Raw genomic sequence first — 24910 nt, forward strand, 5'->3', positions numbered from 1 at the left:
AAGTCATATGTGAGAATGGTAGGAGGTCCTAGTCCATAAGATGAACTTGGACGGAACGCACTAACCTCGGGTGACAGTTGTTGAGGGCATCCCAGCTATTACATCACCCGGGTGCAAAAACGTCGTAGCTACACATAATTCATACAATCCGGACAGTCAGAGTCAAGTGATCGGTCATTGCATGTTTTGACAATATAATTTTGATTGGAAGTGCATGATTGGATGTTACATGATTGTATGTTGAATTATGTTAGATTTATGTGAAGTATAGGTTTTACTGAGTTAATTAAATTACATAAGCTTACCATATTTTTTATTTCTGTTGCAATGATCATCCTATGGAAAAAGCAGAAGGAGAAGAGTTGCTGGAAGAGGCCCTGAAAGAAGTGGAAGTTAAAGCTAAACCATAGGACCGTTCAGTCATTAGGATGAGTTTTATTTTGTAAAACCGTTCGGTGTAAGCTTAGTTTTGAAACTGTTCGGTCTAGATTATCATTTTGTAAAGTTTGTACTTCTTGTTCTCATAAATGAATTGTAATATTGTTAATATGTGAATATTCTAGATATGTTTTTATACTGTATTTTTGGGATATTACAATATATAATTAAGAAATATATAATTAAGAATTATTGGGATTTAAGCGTAAGTCTAAATGAATAGAGAAAAAAATACCATAAATTTATTTTTCTTAAGATTTTTTATTAAAAGTGGTATTAATATTTTATATGGATTTAAGTCTTTTCAATGATTTTTTTCTTTTGAAAAATCTATAAATAATGTTAAAAGTCGATAATTAATACTAGTGATTGACTCGTACTAATACAATATAATCCTTATATAAATATTTCAAAGTAAGAGTTTTTCAATAAGATAAACATATTTAAAATTTAATAATTAAACTTAACGTTATTCAAAAGTATATTATGATGACAATATAAATAATGCCGGATTGATATTATATATATATATATATATATATATATATATATATATATATATAAATATTTATTAAATAATTATGTATATAATATATACTTCTATGCTAAATTTATTTATTTTTCTTTACATTTTATTTAATATATCTTTTTAGTAATCACCTTTTTAAATTTAAATAATATAATAACAAGATTATTTTATAATTTTATCTTTTTAATAATTAATTTTTAATTCAAATATTTATTTATAATAAGAATTCATTTAAAATAAAAATTATATAAACTATTTATTTATACAATTATCTGTAATAAAAAATCTTTATAGTTTAATAATTTTTTATTACAATAAAAATAGTGGGCGCGCGCTAAAATATGTACTTTTGCTAGTCAAATCAGAAAAATGAATAATAATTTAAAACAAAATATTTTTTTAAATGTCAAATAACATAAGACAATTTCAATTGAAGTTTTAAAATAAAATATTAAATAAATTAAAAAGAATTTAGTAATTTAAAGTAAAAATGACTATAAAGATTACTCGCTTAATTTATATATTTTCCTCTCCCATTTCAAAATTTGAATAATACCAATATTACCTATTCGCTTAACATGGATATTCTTCAGACGTATTGAAACAATTTTTTTTTAATTAAACATTTCTACGAGTTTATTTTTTGTATGTATCTATATCATTATGAAAAAACATTCTTATAACTGTTTTAAATGACTGTTTAGTTAAAAATTCTATCATTTAACAAATTAAAAAAAATCCTTATTTAATAAAATAAATAATTGGACTAAATATGTAACTGCTTGAAAATAACTACACAGTTGCTCTATTAGTAATTATAACTAGAATGAACTATTTGAATGAAGAGCAGCAGTTATTGGGAGAGAATTAATTAATTGATTAATTAATTAACTAATTAGTTAACTATGTTTACAGGGAATTGGAAAGGGATTTAGTTTTTGTGTGGCGGAGCGGTTCCTATATAAGAGAGCAATTGCACACAAACAAACATAGTCTTACGTTGTGACGACGATGACCGGACAATCTAGAAAGTGGATGGTCCTGGTGGCGACCATCTGGATTCAGGCCTTCACCGGTACAAACTTCGACTTCTCCGACTACTCCTCTTCCCTCAAATCCCTTCTCAATATCTCTCAGATCAAACTCAACTACCTGGCCACGGCCAACGACATGGGCAAGGTCTTCGGCTGGTCCTCCGGCCTCGCCCTCTCTCGTCTCCCGCTCTCCGTCGTCATCTTCATCGCCTCCGCCATGGGACTCCTCGGCTACGGCCTACAGTGGCTCGCCATCAAAAATCTCATCGCCTTGCCTTATTACCTGGTTTTCTCTTTTTCCCTCACCTTCATGCATACAACAAATATGTTTCCATTTTCTTTCTTTTCATCAACATCATATGACCGACCTAATGTCTATACATTATTTTGCCTTATTCCAAGGTTTTCATGGACTTCCCACTAAACAAAAAACGAATTTTTTTCCCCAATTGGAATAAACAAAATTTACTTCTATCTATTATTCAAAATATTTACAAAGGATAATATACTTTAATAATATTTTTTTACAACATTTTAACATTTATTCTCTGTATGATTCTATAATTAGTTTAAAATTATCCTACGATCAATAATAATAAAAAAAGTTGTGAAAATATCATTATCCATTTAGATAAAGCTATTTATTCATTAGGGTCAGACTTCGACTTTTAAATAATCCAACTTTCGTTTCTAACTTGATTTTAGTTTTTCTTTTCAAACTAAAGCCGTGAGAATTTTTTAAAATTATTTATTTAATAATAATTGTATATAAACTATTAAACTAAATTGACCAATATTAATTAAATGATTAATATGTTTTTTATTATTAATGAATTTATTATGGACTTCGTATTTGTTATTTATTGGTTTCTTAATATGAATTGATGCTTATTATTTTAATAAATAATATTTACGTTTTTAATATTTATTTTAAATTTATTTCAATGTTGAGAGATAATGGTTGTCATATTCAAAAGGTTTTCATAGATATTTACAGCATCAAATTAAACCATCAATTCAAATTATAACTTAAATTTCCAATTTTTATTTTCAACTAAACTTTTTTATTACAACTTAAAATATTATATTTTTCAAAATTACTGTAGTGCTTAAAAGTAATAATTGTAACATGTCATCTTATTAAAAACACATCACAACTTAATTTAATATATAATTGCTTATATTACATAATTAAATTAATAATATTTAATTCATTAAAATATTTTGTAAACATTCTTTATTATTTTACTTCTATGAAATATTTTACAAATATCATTAGACCCAAACTAAATCTATTTGTTGGATTTTTAAAACATTTATTACACTTAAAAAATATATATCCTACCTCAATTAATTACTAGATACAAGATATTACAATAAATTTAATCTCTTAAATATGTATATGTTAAATAATTAAGTTAATAAATAGATTTAATTATAAATACAATGCAGTTATTAAGTAATTTGATATTTTTTTTAATTATAAACAGAATGTCAATATTAATTTCTTTTTAAAATTTACTTACATTATTGTAAAAATAAATTTCAAATACTATTAATATTGCAAACTATTAACTATTTTAAGTATTCTAATTTTAACTTTTAAAATTTCTCAAACCTCATTTTCAAAAAAAATAAAGTAAGAATTCAGTTTTTAAAAATGAAGAATTTGGTTATAAATATGCTATCTATAATCTTTTGGCAACAGTGTTACCTGAGAAAAACAAAATTAAAGAAAAAAAATACTATTTTGAAAATGTATTTTATAGCAGTCAAAAAACAAGTAACGATCTTTGAATTCTTGGCATGGAGAGAATTAGAGTTATGGCCTTGACTGACAAGTAGCATTTTGTTATGGATGATGGCCTTGTGGTGCTCACCTTCCTTACGTCCATACACTTCATTAACTCTTCTGGGGTCCCTTCTCATGCCACCAAACCTTCGCTTTTCTATCTTCTACCCTTTTTTTTCTCTATTTTCACACATCACAATAAATTGTGTTCAAATCCTATGTTGTCTTTTACTAATTAACGCTAACTATTATCATCAATGACCGATTTTAATGAATAGTAACTTACATAAAAATTAATGAAACTTGTTGAAGGGTACCAGGAATCTGCTGGGACGATTTTTATCACTACAGTACAAAACACTCATTTCCCAAGGAAACGTCTAATAGAGATTGTAGTTTTGGCAAGTTTGAAAGGTTCGTCATAGTTTTGAATGGACTTCACAAAGAACAACTTTGAACGGACCACATATTTCTTTCTGAAAAGGACAGAAGCTATCACAGTTGTCTCCATGAATCTTTTATATTATCGTTGTTATGTTTAGTTGTGTTTTGTGGTCGTCTTTTCCAAACACGTCCTTTCATTTCACAACTTCTCAACTGTAACTCCGTCCGTTCTGCTGGTCCCAATGGCCAAAACTTTAAATCATACCCGTTTGACGTGGTTCTTTTCTGGACGCCACTTCGTCTGCATGTACCACACACCAGAAAATATTACAAAAATGATGCTTTTACAATCTCTTTCTCCTCTACAATGATAACGATTTTGCATTACTTATGATAATAACACTATTTATTCGTATCTATATTGTTATACTACTAAAATAAGATTATCAAATACTAAGATAAAGGGCGTGAAAATATGACAGTGGAACATATATACCTGCACAAGAAATTACTCACATAAACGAGAAATGAAAACAACTTTGGAAATTTTCTTTAACCAAACTATTGTTGATCAATTACAAAGGAACATTAAACCTCACGAAATTGTAAAGTTGTGATGTTACTATACAGAGAGTTGCTTGTATTGATATTTGGTCAGGTTAATTAGCTATTTGCTTTGTGTGTGGCAGTTCTTTCTTCTGAGTTTGTTGAGTGGCTGTAGCATCTGTTGGTTCAACACAGTGTGCTTTGTTCTCTGCATTAGGAATTTTCCAGTGAACAGACCCCTTGCATTGTCTCTCACAGTGAGTTTCAATGGCGTGAGTGCTGCACTCTACACACTTGCTGCCAATTCAATAGACCCTTCATCTGATTCACTCTACCTTCTCTTGAACGCCGTTGTGCCTCTTCTCACTTCCCTTGCAGCACTAATCCCAATTCTTCTCCAACCTCCTTTAGACTCCCTATCTAGATCTGCAGATGCTGCTCGCAGAAACTCAGTGATATTTCTAGTACTAAACTTTCTTGCCATTTTCACTGGCATTTACCTCCTCCTCTTTGCGTCATCAACTTCTGACGAAGCCACATCGAGGATCTACTTTGGTGGGGCCATTTTTCTCCTCGTATCCCCACTATGCATCCCTGGCACCATCTATGCTCGAGATTGGTTTCACAATGCCATCCATTCCAGCTTTCAGGTGGAAGGCTCTGGCTTCATTCTTGTTCATGTTGATGATCTTGAGCTTCATAAAGAACTCCTCACCCGTCAGAACAGTGCTCTCAATCTCAGCAATGGAGATGATCACGGCCTGTTGGGTGAGAATGGATCCGTGCATGGAGGTCAGAGGGCAAAAACCAGTGACGTGGGCTGTGACAAGGTGCTTGGTCAAGATCAGTTGACAATGCTAGGAGAAGAGCACACCGCTGCAGAGGTAGTCCAGAGGGTGGATTTCTGGCTCTATTATATTGCATACTTCTGTGGTGGCACAATTGGTCTTGTCTACAGCAACAATCTGGGACAGATAGCTCAATCTTTAGGCCTGAGTTCAAGTATATCTACCCTTGTCACGCTATACTCATCATTTTCTTTCTTTGGTCGATTGCTTTCAGCTGTACCAGACTACATTCGAAAGTAAGTGTTTTCTCACCATTATCTATATCATGTTTTGGGTGAACTATTTCTCTGAATACATACTTTGTTAGCATTCTCTTTATTAAGTAGTGAATATTTTTATGTAATATAAATTTGTAGCAGTTATGATGATAGTATTTTTTCCAAAATGCAGCAAATTCTACTTTGCAAGAACCGGATGGCTAGCAATTGGGCTTTTCCCAACCCCAGTTGCATTTATATTGCTTGCTGTATCAGACAGTGAAGCTGCACTTAAAGTTAGCACTGCACTGATTGGTCTGAGTTCCGGTTTCATCTTCGCAGCAGCAGTGGCAGTTACATCGGAACTATTTGGACCCAACAGTGTGAGTGTCAATCACAACATTCTCATAACGAACATTCCAATTGGGTCTCTTCTGTATGGTTTTCTGGCTGCAGCGATCTACGATGCCAATGCTTACTCAGTCACAACAGGTGACTTTATGGGTGACACACTGGTGTGCATGGGAAGGAAGTGCTACTTCTGGACATTTGTGTGGTGGGGAGGAATATCTGTACTAGGACTAGCTTCTAGTGTGCTGTTGTTCTTGAGAACCAAACACGCCTATGATCATTTTGAGAGACATCGTTCGAGGATTTCGGCGCAGTCACTTGTGTCTTAGCATATTACACCGGTGAAAGGTGGAAATCATAGAATTGTTGATGGCAAATCCTATGGTGCCCTCTTGGTTAAAGGGTTTTTTTGAACTGTGATTCAGACCAATTCAGTCACAGTGAGTAACTTCATTTAGCTGACTCAACCTCGTGGTGATTGTGCTTTGGAAGTTCATAGTATCCTTGGGGGCATAATTATGTTCTTGCATAGTTCCTCTGATACGCCAACTACTAATGATTGAAGGTTTGAAACAAAGACAGACTCTTCAAACCAGACAAGTACCTGCGACTTTTCCTTCTGACTTGATTATCAGAAAGTATATATAGCTCCCTTTTTAAGCCTACTGTAATATCGTGTACAGGTAGGTAAAAAGTTCACTGTAACATTATAATCATATATAGAATATGGTCTTCCAAACCACAACGCGGATGAAGTGATACAGGAAATTTTAATCACCAAAACAATATCTCAAATTGACAAATATTAAATTTTTTTGTTACTGAGAAGGCAATGATGGAAAGAAAAAGATTACACCTCAATGATAGTTACAAAATTTATCTTCTTTTATGCACAGGAATAGTCTCTCATAGGCCAACGCCATCTTTGTTGCTGTAAACATAGAAATTGCATATTCACGGCATGCCTTTCCCCTCCTTGCAAGCCTTGCCTTTCCTTCCTTCACCACTGCTTCAAGTGCCTCCATGAGGGATTCCACGTTGGGAGAGAACATAAAGCCAAATTCATCATCCACCACAACACTACCTTTGATGCTTGGAAATCTTGATGCCAAAAGGGGTTTCCCACTCATCATGGCTTCCATCAGAGTAAGATCAAGGCCTTGTGGCCTAAGTGTAGGATTGACAAAAATGTCAATGGCATTGTAGAATGCTCGTAGCATGGAAAGACTCAGGGATCCAAGAACAAGAACTTGATTTCCTAAATCCCTGTATCGATTCTCCCATGGTCCTGAGCCAGCTACAATCAAATACACATTAGGATGTTTTGTTATTAGCCTAGAGTATGCTTCATGAAGGAGAGGGTGGCCTTTGTCCCTAACTAATCTTCCAGCGACACCAAGCACTAATCTAGCATTGCTTGGAATGCCAATTTTGGTTCTAAATTCGTTTCCCAATTCCACATCTTCTCTGAAGTCACCCTCATCAACTCCATTGAGAATCACATGCACTCTTCTGCTGGGGATTTGGTACACATCTCTTAACATTTCACCACAACTATCACTTATAGCAACATGGTGTGCATAGTTTCTGAAGAACCTTATCTCATTTAGAATCTTAGGGAGAACCCCGTATAAGCCTTTGTCAAAATCCGGGGATTTAGGTTCATCAGTTCTACGAGCTAAGTCTTGGAAAAGGCTAGATTGCAAACTCTCAAGTGCTATGCCATGCCACGAAACTGCAAGGTTTGGAAGGTCGCGAGCGAGCCAGTGAGGAAGTGCTACACTTTCTGAGTGAACAACATCGAAGGGTTCTTTCTGGTTTTGTTCCAGAAACTGTTCCCATGCTTTATTGTAGCGCCACTTGCCTGGCTCCCCTTCATGGCAATGGATGAAGGGTGAAGAAGGAGCATTAACATCTTCTTGGTGATTTGTTGTGGCTGAACAAAAGGTCGAAGTGGTTTCTTCTTGTGGAGGAGAGGTGAATATATGAACCTTGTGGCCCCGCTGAGCTAGAGCAGTGTGAAGTGTGTATGCATGGCGCTCCATGCCACCAGGAGTGGTTCCAATAGGCCATTTTCTAGAGAAGACAGCGATTTTGAGAGCTACGGGTGAAGGGTTCTGTTCCAGAAATGGGAGTTTGTTCCATGCAAATTCGGCTAAAAGAAGATCACCTGACCAGGTTTTGGATAGGGTGGTGCATGTGATGGGTGTGTGGAGGAGGAAAAATGTTGGTACGGTGAAGAGAACAAGAAAGAAAAGGGTGACACAGAAAGTAAAATTAGAAGGGGAACTGGACTTCTTGGATTTGTTGTTGAAGGCCATTTGTTAAAGGAATTCTGAAAATTTGGACATAGATTTTGTTTTTATGTTTTGAATACTGTGGTCTATGAGGTGGAAGGTGGGAACTATCTATGGGGTGGGGGAGGTAGGCATGCAATAAACCTTTTAGTTAGATTTTACTTTAATTGCATTTCTCACGCCCCTTTAGAGGGAAAAAAGGGGATTCATGTGGCCGAGGTTTCGTAGGTTTCCGAATCAGGAACCTTATTTAACATCCACACTCATGCCAGAATGGACTTGAGAGAAATTTAGAGTCATTATTAACATGCTGAATTCCTGGTTAAGTTTTATCTTATGTAGAAAGAAGGAAACCACAACTTGTGATTAATTATAAATTTACAACGTGTTCTTATTGTAATTTAGAACTTTTCATGTTCTGATGCCAAACAAACTGAAGCAGAGTAGCTAGCTTAAGAAATTCACACATTATTTTTTCTACATCACTTGAATAGCATATCCTAGTAAAAAAGTGGGGTGGATCCTGTGTCATAGAAGTTGTTACACGCTTATAATTATCATGATCATTTTAACTTTCTATCATTATCACTCTATCAACTCTGTAAAGAAGCCTATTTTTATATTAGATTTGTGACATGTGCTTCCTGGAGAGCCGCTGAGCCTGATGGGGTTATTGCAATTTGCGTACATAATTTGGTCCCTTCTCTCCAATTTTGGAATATATTAATGCTAGTCAAATCTGTGACGTAATTGTAGGATTTGTCCAGTCCTAAAACATTTGAAAATTTACTCGTCTTTCTGGCTTGGTGATTCTTCTTCTCAAGCATTGCATATAACATTGAGTATATAACATTTACATGCTCTTGGAATCTCCCTTGATCTGTAAATCACATGGAAAAGCTTTGACTTGAAGAAATTAGTTATGTTGTCTGTTGATTTAAAAAGCTAGCTGATATTCATTGTGATGGGCGAGAAGAAATCTGAACTGTCAAAGGAAGATTTCAATCTACACTCAATATATATTGCATTTATGTTTTATACATTTAATTACATATATATAGGGTGGCTTGATAATTACTCTTACACCACATGATACTTCATTAAAAAGCAATCTTCTAAAAGGTAGCAATCAAGTTTTTTTGCTCAGAACTGGTGATGGTTGCTTGTGGTTTGCACCGGCTCTAGTGTTGACATTCGTCTTATTGTTGGAGACTTTATTCCTAGTAGATTTTTGTGACACTGGCCAGTGTCCGCTGGTAACAGCCATGTCCTTGTACTGTTGTAAGCCTTCAAGAGTTTCAACAATCATTGGCATTCTTGGTCTGTCTTTAGGATTCAAACTTATGCATTGCAATGCCAAACGGGCAATTTCCTTTGCACCCTTCACAGAATATTGGCCTGCAAGCCTTGGATCGACAATGTACCTCAACCTCCTACTGCTACTCAAGTAAGGTTTTGACCAATCCACAAGGTTTTGCTCAGTCTTTGGTCTTGTTTTGTCCGTTGCTCTTCTTCCTGTCAGCAGTTCTAGCAGGACTACCCCAAAGCTGTAGACATCACTTTTGGTTGTTAAATGCCCTGTAAATAATCATATGTTACATTAAAATCTGCAAAACATACCAAATTTGATAATAAACTATTACATGGTTGGTTCCACATAGTTTGACCAATCTCCACATGAAACTTAGTTCTCATCAACAAAAAGTAAATGTCAAACTATGTAAAGAATTGTTGGAGATTCTACATCGATTAGAGGTAAACAATATAAAAGTGTATGCAAACCTCATCTTAAAACTAATTTTCTTAAAAATAATGAACATGTAATAGGACTGATTTATCCCACAGATTTTTAAGTGCCAAACATTTTCAATTTTCCAAAAAGAATTATCAACATGCCATGTGGAGATTGGTCATGATTGTAAATCATATAATAATTTATCCCCAATTGAAAGCAGTTATTAGTTGAATTCCTTTTTTTTCCTCCTTATGGAAGTAATAAGCATGCCAGAAAATAGGTACAGATTAGATTTATTAGTCCTACCTGTTGAGATGTATTCTGGTGCTGCATATCCATAAGTGCCCATTACTCTGGTTGAAACATGTGTGTTGGATCCCTCTGGCCCCATTTTAGCAAGTCCAAAATCTGACAATTTTGCTGTGAACTCCTATTTTAAACAGAAGCAGATGATGCATAAAAACTCATTGGATTTAGTTTGTTGTGTTATTTTACAGTTTTAATCAATAACAAAGAGAATGATCGGTAGTTGATCACGTACTGAATCAAGCAAAACATTGGAAGTCTTGAAGTCTCTATAAATGACTGGCTTCTCAGCTCCATGCAAGAAGGAAAGGCCTTTAGCAGCTCCTATTGCAATTTTTAATCTTGTCCCCCATGGAATTGATGTTAGCCCTGCAATTACATGCACTGAGTAACTGAGTAACTCATTGTTTGTTTAATGTTTTCAGAAACAAATTTCTACTTTCTCAAATTTCTTTGTTACCTCAACACTATTGCAAGTATTGTGTCATATGAAATGAACACATTTCTGTTTTCTAAGAATTTGTCTCTTCGGCATAAGAACAGAGAGGACTTGAAGAGATTAAAAAACATCTCCCAGTTGTTTCTGTAGTTTTGTTTTTTAAATACTTGCATTGGAAACAATTTTCATAATTTAACAGAATTTGGATGATAAATTGTTTGCCAAGTAAACTGTTTTAGAACACAGAAAATAGTAACAAGTGAAAATCAAACAAGTTAAAAATGTACAAGGATTTTGATGCATACTTCTGAAGAGGTGATTCTCCAAACTTCCTCGTGGCATGAATTCATAGACAAGTAATCGTTCTTCATCTTCACAACAATACCCAATCAACTTAACCAAATTGGGGTGTCTTAGCTGCCCAAGAAAAATCACTTCTGCCTGCAATCCAATGCAATTATTCATTTATACGTGGTTCATTCCCCAAATTTCAATATAAAAATAAGTACAAAACAGTTCATTTCTTTTCACTATTGATGGAAATTTGATAAATTAAAAATAAAAACAAAGAACATAATAAAATTGTCCCATGCATTTATGACATCTAATAGGATCATCCTTGTTTCTTTACTCTAGTTTCTCTCAGATATAATAAATAAAGGTCATTGCAGACTATTATACATTACAGTATATATACTAATTTATTTAACTTTTCTTGTACTATAAGCGATTGACTTGCATCCATCCTTCAAGAATCAAAATAATAAAATATGAACACAAAAATGATATAATAATAGTGCAGGACAATGCTAAAGTCTTGTAAGCTAGTATAAAATTCCCTGACTTTTCTCTTTGGATGCCCAATCAAATGAGTTGATGATGGGTTTAGTCAACTCCCACTAGTTGCATCACACTCATTCCTAAAAATAAATAGCCAAGATTCTGATTCCAACAACTACACCACCAAAATTAAACGACCCTGATAATGACTAGTAAATTTAATTACATGAATATATTAAAGGTTTCTTTTTTCCTCAAGCGAGTTAATATTCAAATTGAATCTGGTGAAAGAAAAGATGAAACACCACTAAAAAATAAACTTGTAATTGAAGAATGGTGTTTAAGATAATTATATAATAGTGGTGGGTTAAATATGATTTAGTAATGAACTTTATTAATTCATTTTTAGAATAGGTTAAGGATAGTAATGAATTAAGTTTAAGAGGGAAAAGAATTCCTGTAAAAACATAATATAATAGTTAATGAAGAATAAATGTGATACTCACCAGCCATTCACGGTGTCCTTGCAAGCCTTCAATGTCAAGAAGCTTGACAGCAACAGGTTGTGCCTTCAAACCAAGCCTGAGATTATCATCTACGTAGCCCTTATGCACAGTTCCAAACCCTCCTTCTCCCAGCAAGAAGTTGCTGCTGAAATTCTGAGTTATGGCACGCAGCTCACTCAGCTGAAAATCAAACAAATCCGACCCAAAAGACTGTGCAAGATCCTCATTGATTCGCACAGACGAGGAACGACTGAGATCAGAGAAGGAGAGCCTCCTGAACGATGGCAAAGGAGCAATGTTCTTTGACAAGTCAGAACGTGAAGGCTTGCACCTGCTGAAGTTCTTGAACACGGTTTGGTCCTCTGTGGAGCAGCAATTTGCAGTGAAGGGTCTCCATGCCTTTGATGGTTCCTTCATTTCCTAAGTTAAGGTCTTGTGAGAAAGAATTCTGATGTTCTGCAAAATATAAGTACCAAGAATATTGTACAATATATGGTAAAGTTTTCCTACATTTGATGGAGACTTAGGAAAATATATTCTTTCTTCAACTGCTCTAACCACTCTAGTAATTTTTGCAGACATTATTATTTGTTTCCATATGTTTGTTTACTTATGTGTAAGTTGTTTTGTTCTCTAATTTGTCATCTATGTCGTGTCTTCATGCACAATACACCAATGTCTTTTTGTACGTAGTATTACTATATAGGTCCACGCCACACACCTTCCTTTTCCTTTCCTTAATTGTTTCGAGTAATGTAAAAAGTATATATATATATATATATATATATATATATATATATATATATATATATATATTTTGGTAAGACATATATATATATATATATATATATATATATATATATATATTTTGGTAAGACCATTTAAATACTTTTTTCTTTTTTATACTCTTTGAAATGTTTTTTTAAAACAAGATCGTGAGGAAGTTTTAAAATTTTTAAACAGACAAAACCTCAAATGTACGGGATTAATTTTAACTATAATTGTCGATAAAATCTAAAACATATATAATATATTGGATATATGGTAATTAATTACAATAGTCACTAGTTACTATAATCATAGCTAGGTGGCATAAGGATTCATTTAATTATGGTGTATAATAATTCAGATAATAGAAGCTTATCTGTTCCATGAGGAGAACATATTAAGTTTGATGCATAATTTATGTTAACAGGTGTGATTAAGAAAAGTTAATGAATGTAATTGAATAGAGTATATAATGATTTGGTAACCTAAGTAACGTATAAATGAGAACAGTGTGACGAAGGGAATGACATCAATTTGTGTCTTCATTCAGAAATACAAGAATTAATGTGAAGAGGAGCAGTTGCATGTTGAAGTGCTGGATAAGGTATTCGACAAGCTGGTCCAAAAAGTCAATATTATAGTAAACAGAAAACTAGGTAGTGAATGAGGTATACACATAAGTATATATGCTACGTACTCATCACCACCAATTTCAACTACCAGATAAAAAGTTAAATCATTCATCAGTCCGATGTCAATTTTGTAAAACTTTGAAAACTTGGTCATATCATTTGAATCACTTTCAATGTTGCTTTGTGTTTATACCCTTGAAAAAAACTTAAATCAACTTTTTAATCTTATAGTTTTATGATGGTGTTATTTTACTCTCTAAACAAACCCACATTTGAAAATTATTGGAATTTTAATTCTTTTAATAGTTTATAGTCCATTTTCTAAAAAAAATGTATTTGTTTACATCTAATTGATGACATGAGACTTAGTGACAAATTATAAGTTAGAACGATGAATAGGTTATGTTGTCACTCACAATGCATTAACGTGTCAATAAGAACTAAAATTACATTCATCATGATATTTTAAAGATTAAATTTGAACAATTGCAGATTTAAAGGTCAAAATAAAAATTACATACTTAATTTTTTGTCCATTTTATTATTATCAAAATTAAATTTTCAAAAAATCAAATTCAAATTCAAATTCACAAATAAATAAATAAAATTTTAAAAATTTTAAAAAACAAGAAAAGAAAAAACACATGAAGAAAAAGGAATCTTACTTTTTAAATGTCATAACACTCAATTTTATCTGGATAAATCAAAATATTAAAGATAAAGTTTATTATGCCAAGTTGGTAATAGTTTATCAGAGAGGTTCTCCCTACATCTCACTCACTTTACCTTGCACTTTCCTTCTTTTTTTATTTACAATTGTACCCTTGTCAGAAAAAATCTTTTTCTTTCAAAAAAGCTGACCCATTCAATGATAAAAGAAGCATCAACCCTCCTCTGCCTTACGCATTTCAGAATCCTAAACCTACACTCCTTTCTCCTCCCTTCCTCCTCCTTGTCTCCTTGCCGCAATTTATATCAAGCTTACATTTTTTTTTCCTCTGTACTGGTTGTCGTCCCCTCTTCCCTCATCACCAACTTCATTTGTTTTTATTTTCTTCTGGTGGAGTGGTCCTCACTTCCTCCCATACTATTTGATTTGGTGGTTGTGTGGTGTTTAGTGCAACAGTGTAAATCTTCTTCTCCTCAGACAGTTCACTTTAAGTTTTAGGCGTCTAGGTTGGATTTTTTTTTCAGATTTCCTTAAGGTCATTGTATGATATAACAGAGTATATGATGCCTTGAGTTTGATAAAATGCTAGATCTATTGTTATTATAGAATATGTCTTTGATATGCGTTGATCTGTGCTTGTTTCGTTTTTTATCTCTTTGTTTCGTTTTTGATCTGCGTTAATCTAGGATAATGGAAAAAATTGGGACCTTAACCGCGCTTGGAATTGCAGATCAGGCCCCGCCACACATGGAAGTGTGGCTGCCACACATGAAACTGCGGCTGGGAGGGATGGGAACTGCACTTGGAGCTGCGGTTGATGGGCCACCGCAGTTGGACCTGCGGTTAGTGTTCGACTCTTTTGCATGCAGTCGTACTTGGAAGTGCGGATGAGCGGTTGCGTTTTTAGAGTTTCTTTTATTACTTTATTTTTCTTTATTATATTTAATTAAATTTGTTTTAAATTTATAAATTGTATTTCTTTATATTATTTATTATTTTGTATTTTTGATATTTATTTATAGTATTAAATTTATTTAAAAAATATATGTATGAAATATTATGTTAGTATATTTAATTTATTTTGGTTAATATTTTATATAATTTTTTGTTAATATTTTATATTTATATATTCTGTAAATTTTATTTATATCTTATATTTTATGGTTAAATAATATTTAGGTTTAATCCTTTTCGACATCCCTATTTATGTACGAATGTCTCAATTGGGTCCTCGTTTTTTAAAGTGTATCAAAATGGTCCTTAATTTTGAAAATTAATATCAATTGAGTCATTTCCGTTAAGTTGGCTGGACGGCGTTAAAAAAATTGATGAGTGGATGCTGAGATGACGAACGAACGCTCGTCCACCAGCGAACGAACGCTCGTCCAGCAGCGAACGAACGCTCGTCCACCAGAGAACGAACGCTCGTCGACCTCTTACTGTTGGACGACCGTTCATTCCACACTGGACGACCGTTCGTTCAGTGGTCGACGAGCGTTCGTTCGCTGATGGACGAGCGTTCGTTCGCTGGTGGACGAGCGTTCGTTCGTCATCTCAGCATCCACTCATCAATTTTTTTAACGCCGTCCAGCCAACTTAACGGAAATGACTCAATTGATATTAATTTTCAAAATTAAGGACCATTTTGATACACTTTAAAAAACGAGGACCCAATTGAGACATTCGTACATAAATAGGGATGTCGAAAAGGATTAAACCATAATATTTAATATGTTTTTGGAATATCTTTTCATTTTTTGATTTGTTTGTTATTTTTTTTAAATTGTTGTTTTTTTTTACTTAAAATTATGTTATATATTATTCATTATGTAAATTTTGTTGTTTAATTTTATTTTAGTTGTTTTTTAATTTGTTTTTAATCTGTAATTTTTTAAAATGATTTATTTAATTAAATAATAATTGTTATGGTTAAATTTTTTATTTTTGAGTTATTATTTGGTTTCCTAATTTATTTTTTATTTTTAATGTTTTTGTTATAATTTTTAATTATTTAAGTAATATTTATTAAGTAATTTTTGTTGTTATTAATTTTTTCTTCATTATTTTATTATTAATTTTTTATTTTATGATTATTTATTATTTGTTTCAATATTTATTATTATGTAATTTTTTTATATCATTTGTTAATAATATAATTGGTTAATAAAAATGGTTAGAACGGTGGATCATCTTCTCATAGTGAGGCTTCATCTTCTCATGGTGAGGCTTCATCTTCTCGTGGTGAGCCTTCATCTTCATCTCACGATGAAAGGAGACGACCTACGGCATTTGCTCGTAGAAGACGCGTAGAAGAATATCGTGTGGATATTATTCATGAGGATGAGTATGAGGAGCATGACGAAATTATACAAGAGAGATATGGTGAGGACGACTATGTTGAGCAGGAGGATGTTCAACAACAGGATGACTATAGTGAGGAAGAAGATGAAAAGGAAGATGATGGATTTCCAGGAGGTCCACGTGACACCTCCTTGCTTACACATTATACCCAGCATGTTGCATTTGCTCACATAATCAAAAAATAGAGGTCATGATGTAGAGGCATACTCAAAACGATGAACATAAGCACCAAACATCGACTGGTCGTCACAATCCATCACATTTTCCCACACTTCCATCAACACATCCCATGCCTAAACATTATCCATTAACATCTTGCATTTCGCTTTCACATTCTTCATAATGTGGAATGTACATAGCATCTGATACATCTCAGGAAAGACATTGCTAATGTCATTTATCAAAGCAAGGTCTCTGTTAGTGACAACAACGCGTGGACCGTCCTCTAATGTCAATAGTAATCCTTTGAACTTTTCCAATGCCCAAGTGAAATTATTTTGGCATTCACTTGAAAGCAATGCAAAGACGGCTATGAATGTCAATCCAATGGATGTGACTCCTATAATCTCAAGCAACGGAAGACGATATTTGTTCGTCTTGTACGTCGTATCCATTAAGAAGACGATATTAAATGAATTTACTAGGTTCACTGAATCGGGATGTGTCCAAAACAGGTCACTTACTATGTCTGAATCGTCCAAACATCTACTTCTCTATATGTATTTGTCTCTATCTAACAACATCATCAATTGCTACATTTAAGTTCTCGACCCTCTCAAAGATCATTTGTAAGTGTATCTCGTTATATATTTGTTGTATAGTCGTCATGTTATCTTCATTATGTTCTTTAAGAGTCAAAAGAATATTTGAGGACTTAACTTGACTCTTAGTCATGTCAACAAAAATTGATTGTTCAACAGCATTTAACCTCCCCGCGAAAGGATGACCAACCAAAGTCTCTGCTAATTCATGGTTGTGATAGCCACACATAACCTTTAACACCCAACCGTGTCCTTTAGGTTTACCCCTCAACCTAAACGGACACTCACATTTTCTTGTGCCAGACACACTAGCTTGAACATCTGGCTTATACTTCCTATGCTTCCTATACTTCCCACTCCTTTCATAGCCTAACACAATGAATGTCTTTCTTCCAGCTTCACTAGTTGTTGTGTCAGATCTTATAATCACGACAACAAACCCAAGGTTGAATGCAATCTTTCGAACCCATTCAATTAAATCGATGCGTGATGGGAAGATTTGATTAGTGGAAAACTTATTTGTGTAATTACCCTTACCGACTTCATTTAGAAAAGAAGAAAATTTCAACATAAAATCAGAATTTATTTGAGAATTGAGAAATAGATAGTTATTCATCTTATATAATTAAATACGACCTACAATAAGCATTACAATATTAAAATTTAACAACTAATAATTAAAAATTTAAGGAAAGCATTTAAAATTTAAATAAAAATTACCAAATTAAACTTATTCTAAATTAAATATAACTTCAAATCATTAACACGTATAAAACATTGAAAAATGAATAACAAAAAAAGTTCATAACAAAATATTAACTATTACATAAAACAAACACTTAAATTATTAACTAATACATAAAAAAGATACAATACAATATAACATAAAATTTTTATAAACTAAATACTAAATAAAAAATTAAATGAAATAATAATTCATTAACACGTATAACAAAATCAAAGTTATATGTGTTAACATATAGTTTAATATAAATATAGTTTAAAATAACTTTAATATGTTAAAAATCTAACAAAATTTGGTAAATGAACTTTTGTTTCTAACTCTACTTAAAAAAAATTAGTTGAAGATTATCTTGCTTAGTTGCTTCAAATTTACGAGTAAGAAATATAATGAAGATGAGTAACCTTATGGAAATGTATTTGTAATATCTAATCTAACATGACTATAGCATGTTATCTAAAGATTAAAGCCATATAAATAGGTATCTCAACACTCAAAGTTAATAGACATTAGGTAAAGGAGTCTTGGATATGAAGCCAAGATAAAAAATGGTAACAAAACAGTTACACTTAGGTCTCTTTTGAAACTTATTGCTATCAACTTATTGTCAATCTAACATTCGCATGATGTAAATCAAACTGGATGCCAAACATACTCAAACATACTATAAGCCATAATATGACAATAAACGAACAACAAAAATGAGACATGATTCAGAATGCAATGTCCAAATAAACATCAAATTATCATAAGCAAGCATAAGCTATAATATCACAATAAACGAACAACAAAAATGAGAGATGATTCAGAATGTAATGTGCAAATAAACATCAAATGATCATAAGCAAGCCTGTGAAATTGTAGGCCTGGGTAAAAAAAAAAGTCCACACAATGAAACCGCACTTGGAAGTGCAGCACCCCTAAACTGCAGTTCGAAGTGCGGTTGAGGTGAGCTGAAATTTGAATTTCGGCGTTGTGTAACCGGCGTTCGAACTGTGCCACACTTAACCGCATCTCCAACGACGATTAAGGTGTTTACTTCAATAATATACTAACCCCGTGAGCTCTCGTTGCCTTCTTCCTCCTCCGTCCATAGCACCACCAGCACTGCCTTCTTCCTCTTATAGCACCACCAGCACGGGTACAACCACTACTGTATAATCTTACAATTCTGAACTTAGAAAACAATTTAACAGTACAAGTGAAGAAGTGAATAATGAAAGTCAAAAAATAAGAAGAGGGGAGAGGATGCATGTAGGATAACAGATGAGATTTAGGATTTATACAATCAATTGACATTTAAGGTTGTTGGTGGTTAGGAGGGTTGTTGGTGGTTACAAAATTATTAACTCATCATTAATTTTCATTTGAATTTAATAAATGAAGGATAAATGTATAAAATCTGAGGAGAAATAGGTGAGGGGAGGGAACATTGCTCTAGTTTATCTTTTGCTTTTGTACTTTTCTTTTTCTGTGTTGGATTTTCTTTCTTTTTAATCATTATCCAAACAAAATTGGTCGTAGATTTGTCACAGCAATGTGTTGCACTTTTTTTTTCATGACGTGGAATATAGTTAATAGGTATGATGTGTCTGACATATCATAACACAAGGAGAAGTTTACATCTTCATAATGTTCTTTCTTTTCATTTTTTTATATTTTCCAAACAAAATTGAGTGTTAACTAAAATATTATGTGTCTCCTTTCTTTTTTTTGCTATTTTTTCTTTATTTTATTTATAACCATTATTTAAATTTTAAAATGTCTCGTTTTAATAATTATAAAGAAAAAGAAAATTAAAAATAAACAAAAGTCAATTTATACTTTTGATGTTAAAATACAATTAATATATACATTTGAATCATTAATATCATAGACTTAGAGCTTATAAATACAGTTTTTTTTTTCAATCCCAAAATAAGAATTATAATTTTTTTAATTAAAATTTAATAAAAATGTATTAAACTTTAAATATAATCTAAAATCACAAAAATATAATACAATCCAAATACATTTAAACATAAAAAATATTTAACATTTTTATATTTTAATATAATTTAATATTTAGAATTTATAAATAAACTAACGAACAACAGTTCACCATGAATTCAATTTAAATAAACCGAATTTATATTAGAATAAATTATTTTTGTCCACGCTAAAATTTATAAAAAAAATTTAGCCAATTTAATTTGAATAAAATTGCTGGCAAATTTTAATTTATTTTAAAAATTTATCGTAGACTAACTATAAAATCACAATACTAGCTAGAAAAAGTGGATTTCAAAAGGAGAGAAATTAAGATAGTATCTCTTTTAACCTTTCTTAATTTCACCAATAATTATGTATAAAAGTCTAATTTCAATTCTTCATGCATATAGATTTTTCTCTTGAAAAGTCCAACACAGTCCTTTGTGGACAAAGTCAACAGGCATATTTTCTTCAACAGTTCCTTCTACAATACCAATGATTCATAACTTGAAGCTAAAGAAACCAGAAATTATTAAACGATCCAATTTAAACTTGACAAATCTCAGCTATGTATGACACAAAAATTGATCTAAAATGAAAATTAAGGCACCCAACAAAGAAACCATAATACTATGAAACATGTACAATAATTTCTGAAAAGGAATGAACAAAGAAAGTGACAATTATCTTTTACACAACATTTGATTCTTTTTGGGGTTCATTAAGAACTGTTTTGACTGCAGAAAGATGAATTTTTGCTGATTCCTGCTTGACCCATTGGACAACCCTCTCTGCTTCCTTGCTAACCTTTTCTTCCTCTTCCAAAGCTTTCTTCAATCTCTTTTCTTGTTCTTTCACAGAAAACGTGCTTCTGTCAGATAGCATCTCATCATTCTTTTCCCACTGAACGTCTTTTGAACTGCTTCTGCCATTCCTTCCATCAACAACACTCTTCTTGCTGGAGAAGAAGCAAAAACAACATGCTGATTCCATCATCAAATTCTTGGGGTGACAGAATTTGTTGAATAACTAATTAAAGTTCAGATGATTGAAGAATGTGAAAATCTGTGGAGTTGTTGAGATGAGGTGTTATTTGAAGAATGTCTTGGTTTTGGTTGATTCATATGTGGTAGTGGGTGAGATGTTGGGACCCATTTGAAGCAATTTCATTTTTATAAATTGAATAGTACTCTTTGAATGGAATTGGATTACTTTTTAAATTAATGATATTTTAAATTTAAGATGAGGGGCTTAAGTCCTTAAAAATATTTATATAATTTCATTTAATTTAAATAAATTAAGGTTTAAAGGAAAACTTATAAAAATGTCATTTTTATAAGAATTCGTCAATAAAACATAAGTTATAAGAGTTATATGGATACTATGAAAGGATGAGACCTACTTAAATTAAAATAAAACCTACTTCAATAAAAGTGAAATGTATATTTATTTTATTTAAAATAAATAATTAATCTGGTGCTTAAAATTATGTTTTATAATCATATTTTAGTACGACAAAGTAACTAATATGAAAATAAAGTGTGACAGTCGATCATTTTTAGATATTTAGTTAATTTTTAAGTTAAAAAAATAGTTGAACATTTTTTATTTACTTTTGGTTTTGATGTGAGATATGTGTGAGATTTTCAGTTAAAAATTTGAAAAATTAATATATATTTAAAATTAACTAATTAATTAAAAATGTAGATATTTTTAAGAGAAGAAATAAAGTTGAGAAATAGACAATTTACTGTACTAATACTAATTAAAAAGTGTTTCGGTTGTAGGGGCTCAGTCGTCCAATGCCTCCACATCCTTCTCCTCTCGACTGTCTGACTCTCACTCCTTACTCCTTGATTTCCTCCTTTGCGTGTGTCAAAGTCAGTTTGAGAGCAATGACGTTTTTCGATAGAACAATAATAAATGTGCAGTAAATACAACTTATCTACCACTCACCCTAGATCTGTATTTATAGTTTTTGCTATGGGCTTGGGATTAGTGAAAAGTTAATCACGGCCCAAAATTCAACCCAATAGCTTTTAACCATTACTTACCTTAAACTTGATTAATTAACGATGTGGTCGGCGGTCTCCCAAAGTTTGGCCTTCCAACCAGTCGGTCCATATAGGCGATCTGGTTAGCGGGCGGTCTCGCATGAGTTGTAGTGTATCCGGATGGAGAGCGGCAAGGTCGCGTGATTATGGACATGAAGTCGTCCGGCCTATTCGATGCCCGATCCCTCCAGAGCGAGCAGAAGGGTAGCATGGCTGGCCCGTCATGGTTATGTGGACGTCCGGTTTGTTTGACGTCCGGTCCCTACTGATACAAAAGGAATTTATAATAACGTCAAAATTATTAATACCAATTAAATAATGACGGTAAAATTATATTTTTCTTCATAAAATTAAAGGTTAGAAAGGTATTTTACCTGGTTTATCATTGGGTAATATAATTTTTTAAAATTAGAGGAAAATAATTTAAGAATTTTAAGAAGAAAAAAGATCTTTCATGGCAACTTTATTTTGAATTTTGATAGTATTTTTTTTTTTAAATATGATTAAGAATATTAGAAGAAAATATTTAGAATATCAGTGATAAAGTAAAGGTACCTTTAAAAAAAATAAGGTTGATATTTAATTAATGATAATATTTTAAAATTTGTTCAAATAATTGTTTTAATTTTATGGTATAGATATTTATAAAGGAAGTAAATTGTGATATAGTAAATAATACACTCACTATAATTCTACTTTTATTCTCCATCACCATTTCTATTGTTTTATAACTCTAATTTTACATCCACCCTAATTCTATATTTCCTCTTACTTCCTTCTATACTTCTTGTTATATTTACTATTTTATCTATTTCTTTATTTTACCAAAGAATATATACCATTAATGTCAAATTTTCATTCTTCTAAAATAAATTACATTTTTTTCACCATGAACATTACATTTTTATCTCCAAAAAAGTATACATACTAAAGATTAATATATTTCACACTTTCACTTGAATTGAATTCCTATTTATTAAATTTAAAATTTTAGGAACTTTATTAAATTTAAAATTTTAGGAAATGGAACAAAATATTTGGTTGTAGTAAAACTGTACAGCAATTTCATTATATATATCATCAATTAGAAAACGGTACCAACAATATATAAATGTAAGTTTTGTCAATTAAATCATAACACATCAATTTAATCACATTAACTCTTCAATGTAATTACTCATTATAACTGTAATTAACATAAATACTTTTTTAATTTCATTACTGTAAGATGTAAAATTAGATAATAATAAAAAGTCATAGTGTTCAGGAGAAAAAAAGGCCACGTATCCGTATCTACAGGCAGTATGTGAAGTAGTGGGTCCCCAAAAATACGCGCGTGGCCCCACTCTCCAAAACGGCCCAATTAGCCGTTGGCAACCGAACCTCGTCACGCTCTTGTTACGGTCTCTCTTCTTCCTCTTTTCCATTTCACACAGACTTTACACAACAACACACACTCACCTTAAGCAACACAGTGCATTCCCAACAAAACATGGGTTTCTACGACTTCTCCGACACCGACAACGAGTCCGCCATAGAAGAAATTATCTCACTGGCCCAAGATGCATGCGTGTTGGACCAACTCTCCGCCATCAACTGCGCCGGAATCACCAACTCCGTCCTCCCTTCCCACCTCGAAACCCGTTTCCGCAACCTCAAATCCTTTCCACCAACCAAAGCTCGCACATTTCCCACCCCCACTTCAAGAAACGAAGCAAGTTTCAATTTTTCGCCCTCCAAACAGAACCCAGATTCTGGGTACACTTCTTCGCATGACAAAAAGGGAGTGGAAGAAAAATCTAAAGATGAGTCTGTTTCTTCGCCCCCTTTTACCCCTTCTTCCTCTGAGAAAAGTTCCATGTCTTCCATTTTCAAACCGGCGCAAAAGGACGGTTCCAAAAAGCACTCTCCTTTGCGGTCTTCAAGTTCCCCTTCTCCTTCGCCTCCTCGGAGGAGGGGTTGCTTGTGGTGCTCTCCCAAGAAGAAGGAGCAGAAGAAGAAAAGTAAGGAGAATTGGGGTGACGAGATTTTGTCTTCATTGGGAAGCTTCTCCATCAAGGAGCAGCAGAAGATGCTGAAGAAGGCGATGAAGGAAGAAGAGAAGGTTAGCCGCGAGGCTGAAAAGATCGTGCAGTGGGCCAAGCTAGCATCTGCAAGAATGAACGCTTCTGACATTGATGATGAACTCAGTGATTGAAGCATTGAATTTTGGGGTCTCTATATCACTTTACTCTTCTGATGTTCAGATAAAAGAAAAGCAAAATTGTATTTGTTGCCTTGTTTTTATGGGGGGGACAGTGGGTCTGTCAATTTCATTTTGCATATTGTTCCCAATATTGCGTTTGTTATACTTTGCATCAATATAAAGATTTTACATAGTTAGTGTGGATTACCTCATTTGGCTGTATTGAGTTTATACAAATGATAATAGAGATGTTTTTTTTGCAATGTTATTTCGATTTGGTGTATTTTAGATGTTATATTACTCTATTCGTGGCTTTACTATAGTTTGCAGATTGGTAATATGTCGCAGATTAAGTGGTGTAATATTCTTTGTTCCAATTTGATGTTTGTTTTGGACTTCAATCTTATGTGTCAAGGTTATATGATTAACCATAAGCATAATTTAGTTTTCTGAGTCGTTATGAACTTTAAAATATATATTGCACTGATTTTCAATCTAGTTTGTGGGTAGGGGGACTTCGATTATGTACAATTATTTTTTAATACTGTCCTTTGCTATATACATTAAAAAAATTGTAAATAGAA

The 24910-nt window shown here is 32.6% G+C and overlaps 4 protein-coding genes across 4 annotated transcripts; 2 read left to right on the forward strand and 2 right to left on the reverse strand.

Moving 5' to 3' along the window:
• The first annotated feature begins 1871 nt into the window (after positions 1-1871).
• LOC124841842 (protein NUCLEAR FUSION DEFECTIVE 4-like) lies at positions 1872-6864 on the forward strand. Its single transcript, XM_047318207.2, has 3 exons — positions 1872-2287; positions 4867-5807; positions 5962-6864. The coding sequence occupies exons 1-3, from the start codon at positions 1979-1981 to the stop codon at positions 6446-6448; spliced, it is 1737 nt and encodes a 578-aa protein (XP_047174163.2). The 5' UTR covers positions 1872-1978; the 3' UTR covers positions 6449-6864.
• Positions 6865-9423: 2559 nt separating this feature from the next.
• LOC148192101 (putative serine/threonine-protein kinase PBL15) lies at positions 9424-12646 on the reverse strand. Its single transcript, XM_088100927.1, has 5 exons — positions 12183-12646; positions 11202-11337; positions 10693-10826; positions 10458-10581; positions 9424-9994 (listed from the first exon to the last, which is right to left on the reverse strand). Exons 1-5 carry the CDS (start codon positions 12597-12599, stop codon positions 9546-9548), a joined length of 1260 nt encoding a protein of 419 aa, XP_087957053.1. The 5' UTR covers positions 12600-12646; the 3' UTR covers positions 9424-9545.
• A 7955-nt stretch (positions 12647-20601) lies between these two features.
• LOC124841824 (uncharacterized) lies at positions 20602-21234 on the reverse strand. The gene has a single exon (XM_047318186.2). The coding sequence runs from the start codon at positions 21081-21083 to the stop codon at positions 20778-20780; it is 306 nt and encodes a 101-aa protein (XP_047174142.1). The 5' UTR covers positions 21084-21234; the 3' UTR covers positions 20602-20777.
• Positions 21235-23397: 2163 nt separating this feature from the next.
• On the forward strand, positions 23398-24594 carry LOC148192102 (uncharacterized). Its single transcript, XM_088100931.1, has one exon. The coding sequence runs from the start codon at positions 23634-23636 to the stop codon at positions 24336-24338; it is 705 nt and encodes a 234-aa protein (XP_087957057.1). The 5' UTR covers positions 23398-23633; the 3' UTR covers positions 24339-24594.
• The last annotated feature ends 316 nt before the right edge of the window (positions 24595-24910 follow it).

The sequence above is a fragment of the Vigna umbellata genome, chromosome 10 (genome assembly GCF_029865625.1).
Source record: "Vigna umbellata cultivar VRB3 chromosome 10, Vumbellata_1.0, whole genome shotgun sequence".
Taxonomy (NCBI): Eukaryota; Viridiplantae; Streptophyta; class Magnoliopsida; order Fabales; family Fabaceae; genus Vigna; species Vigna umbellata.

What these genes read in the sequence shown, in the direction of transcription:
- LOC124841842 (XM_047318207.2), top strand. Translation starts at nt 1,979, where the DNA reads ATGACCGGACAATCTAGAAAGTGGATGGTCCTGGTGGCGACCATCTGG. An exon ending in TCGCCTTGCCTTATTACCTG is followed by an intron (nt 2,288 to 4,866) that starts GTTTTCTCTTTT and finishes TGTGTGTGGCAG; the next exon opens with TTCTTTCTTCTGAGTTTGTT. An exon ending in GTACCAGACTACATTCGAAA is followed by an intron (nt 5,808 to 5,961) that starts GTAAGTGTTTTC and finishes TCCAAAATGCAG; the next exon opens with CAAATTCTACTTTGCAAGAA.
- LOC148192101 (XM_088100927.1), bottom strand. Translation starts at nt 12,599, where the DNA reads ATGAAGGAACCATCAAAGGCATGGAGACCCTTCACTGCAAATTGCTGC. An exon ending in CCAATGTTTTGCTTGATTCA is followed by an intron (nt 10,582 to 10,692) that starts GTACGTGATCAA and finishes TGTTTAAAATAG; the next exon opens with GAGTTCACAGCAAAATTGTC. An exon ending in ACCAGAATACATCTCAACAG is followed by an intron (nt 9,995 to 10,457) that starts GTAGGACTAATA and finishes GATTATTTACAG; the next exon opens with GGCATTTAACAACCAAAAGT.
- LOC124841824 (XM_047318186.2), bottom strand. Translation starts at nt 21,083, where the DNA reads ATGATGGAATCAGCATGTTGTTTTTGCTTCTTCTCCAGCAAGAAGAGT.
- LOC148192102 (XM_088100931.1), top strand. Translation starts at nt 23,634, where the DNA reads ATGGGTTTCTACGACTTCTCCGACACCGACAACGAGTCCGCCATAGAA.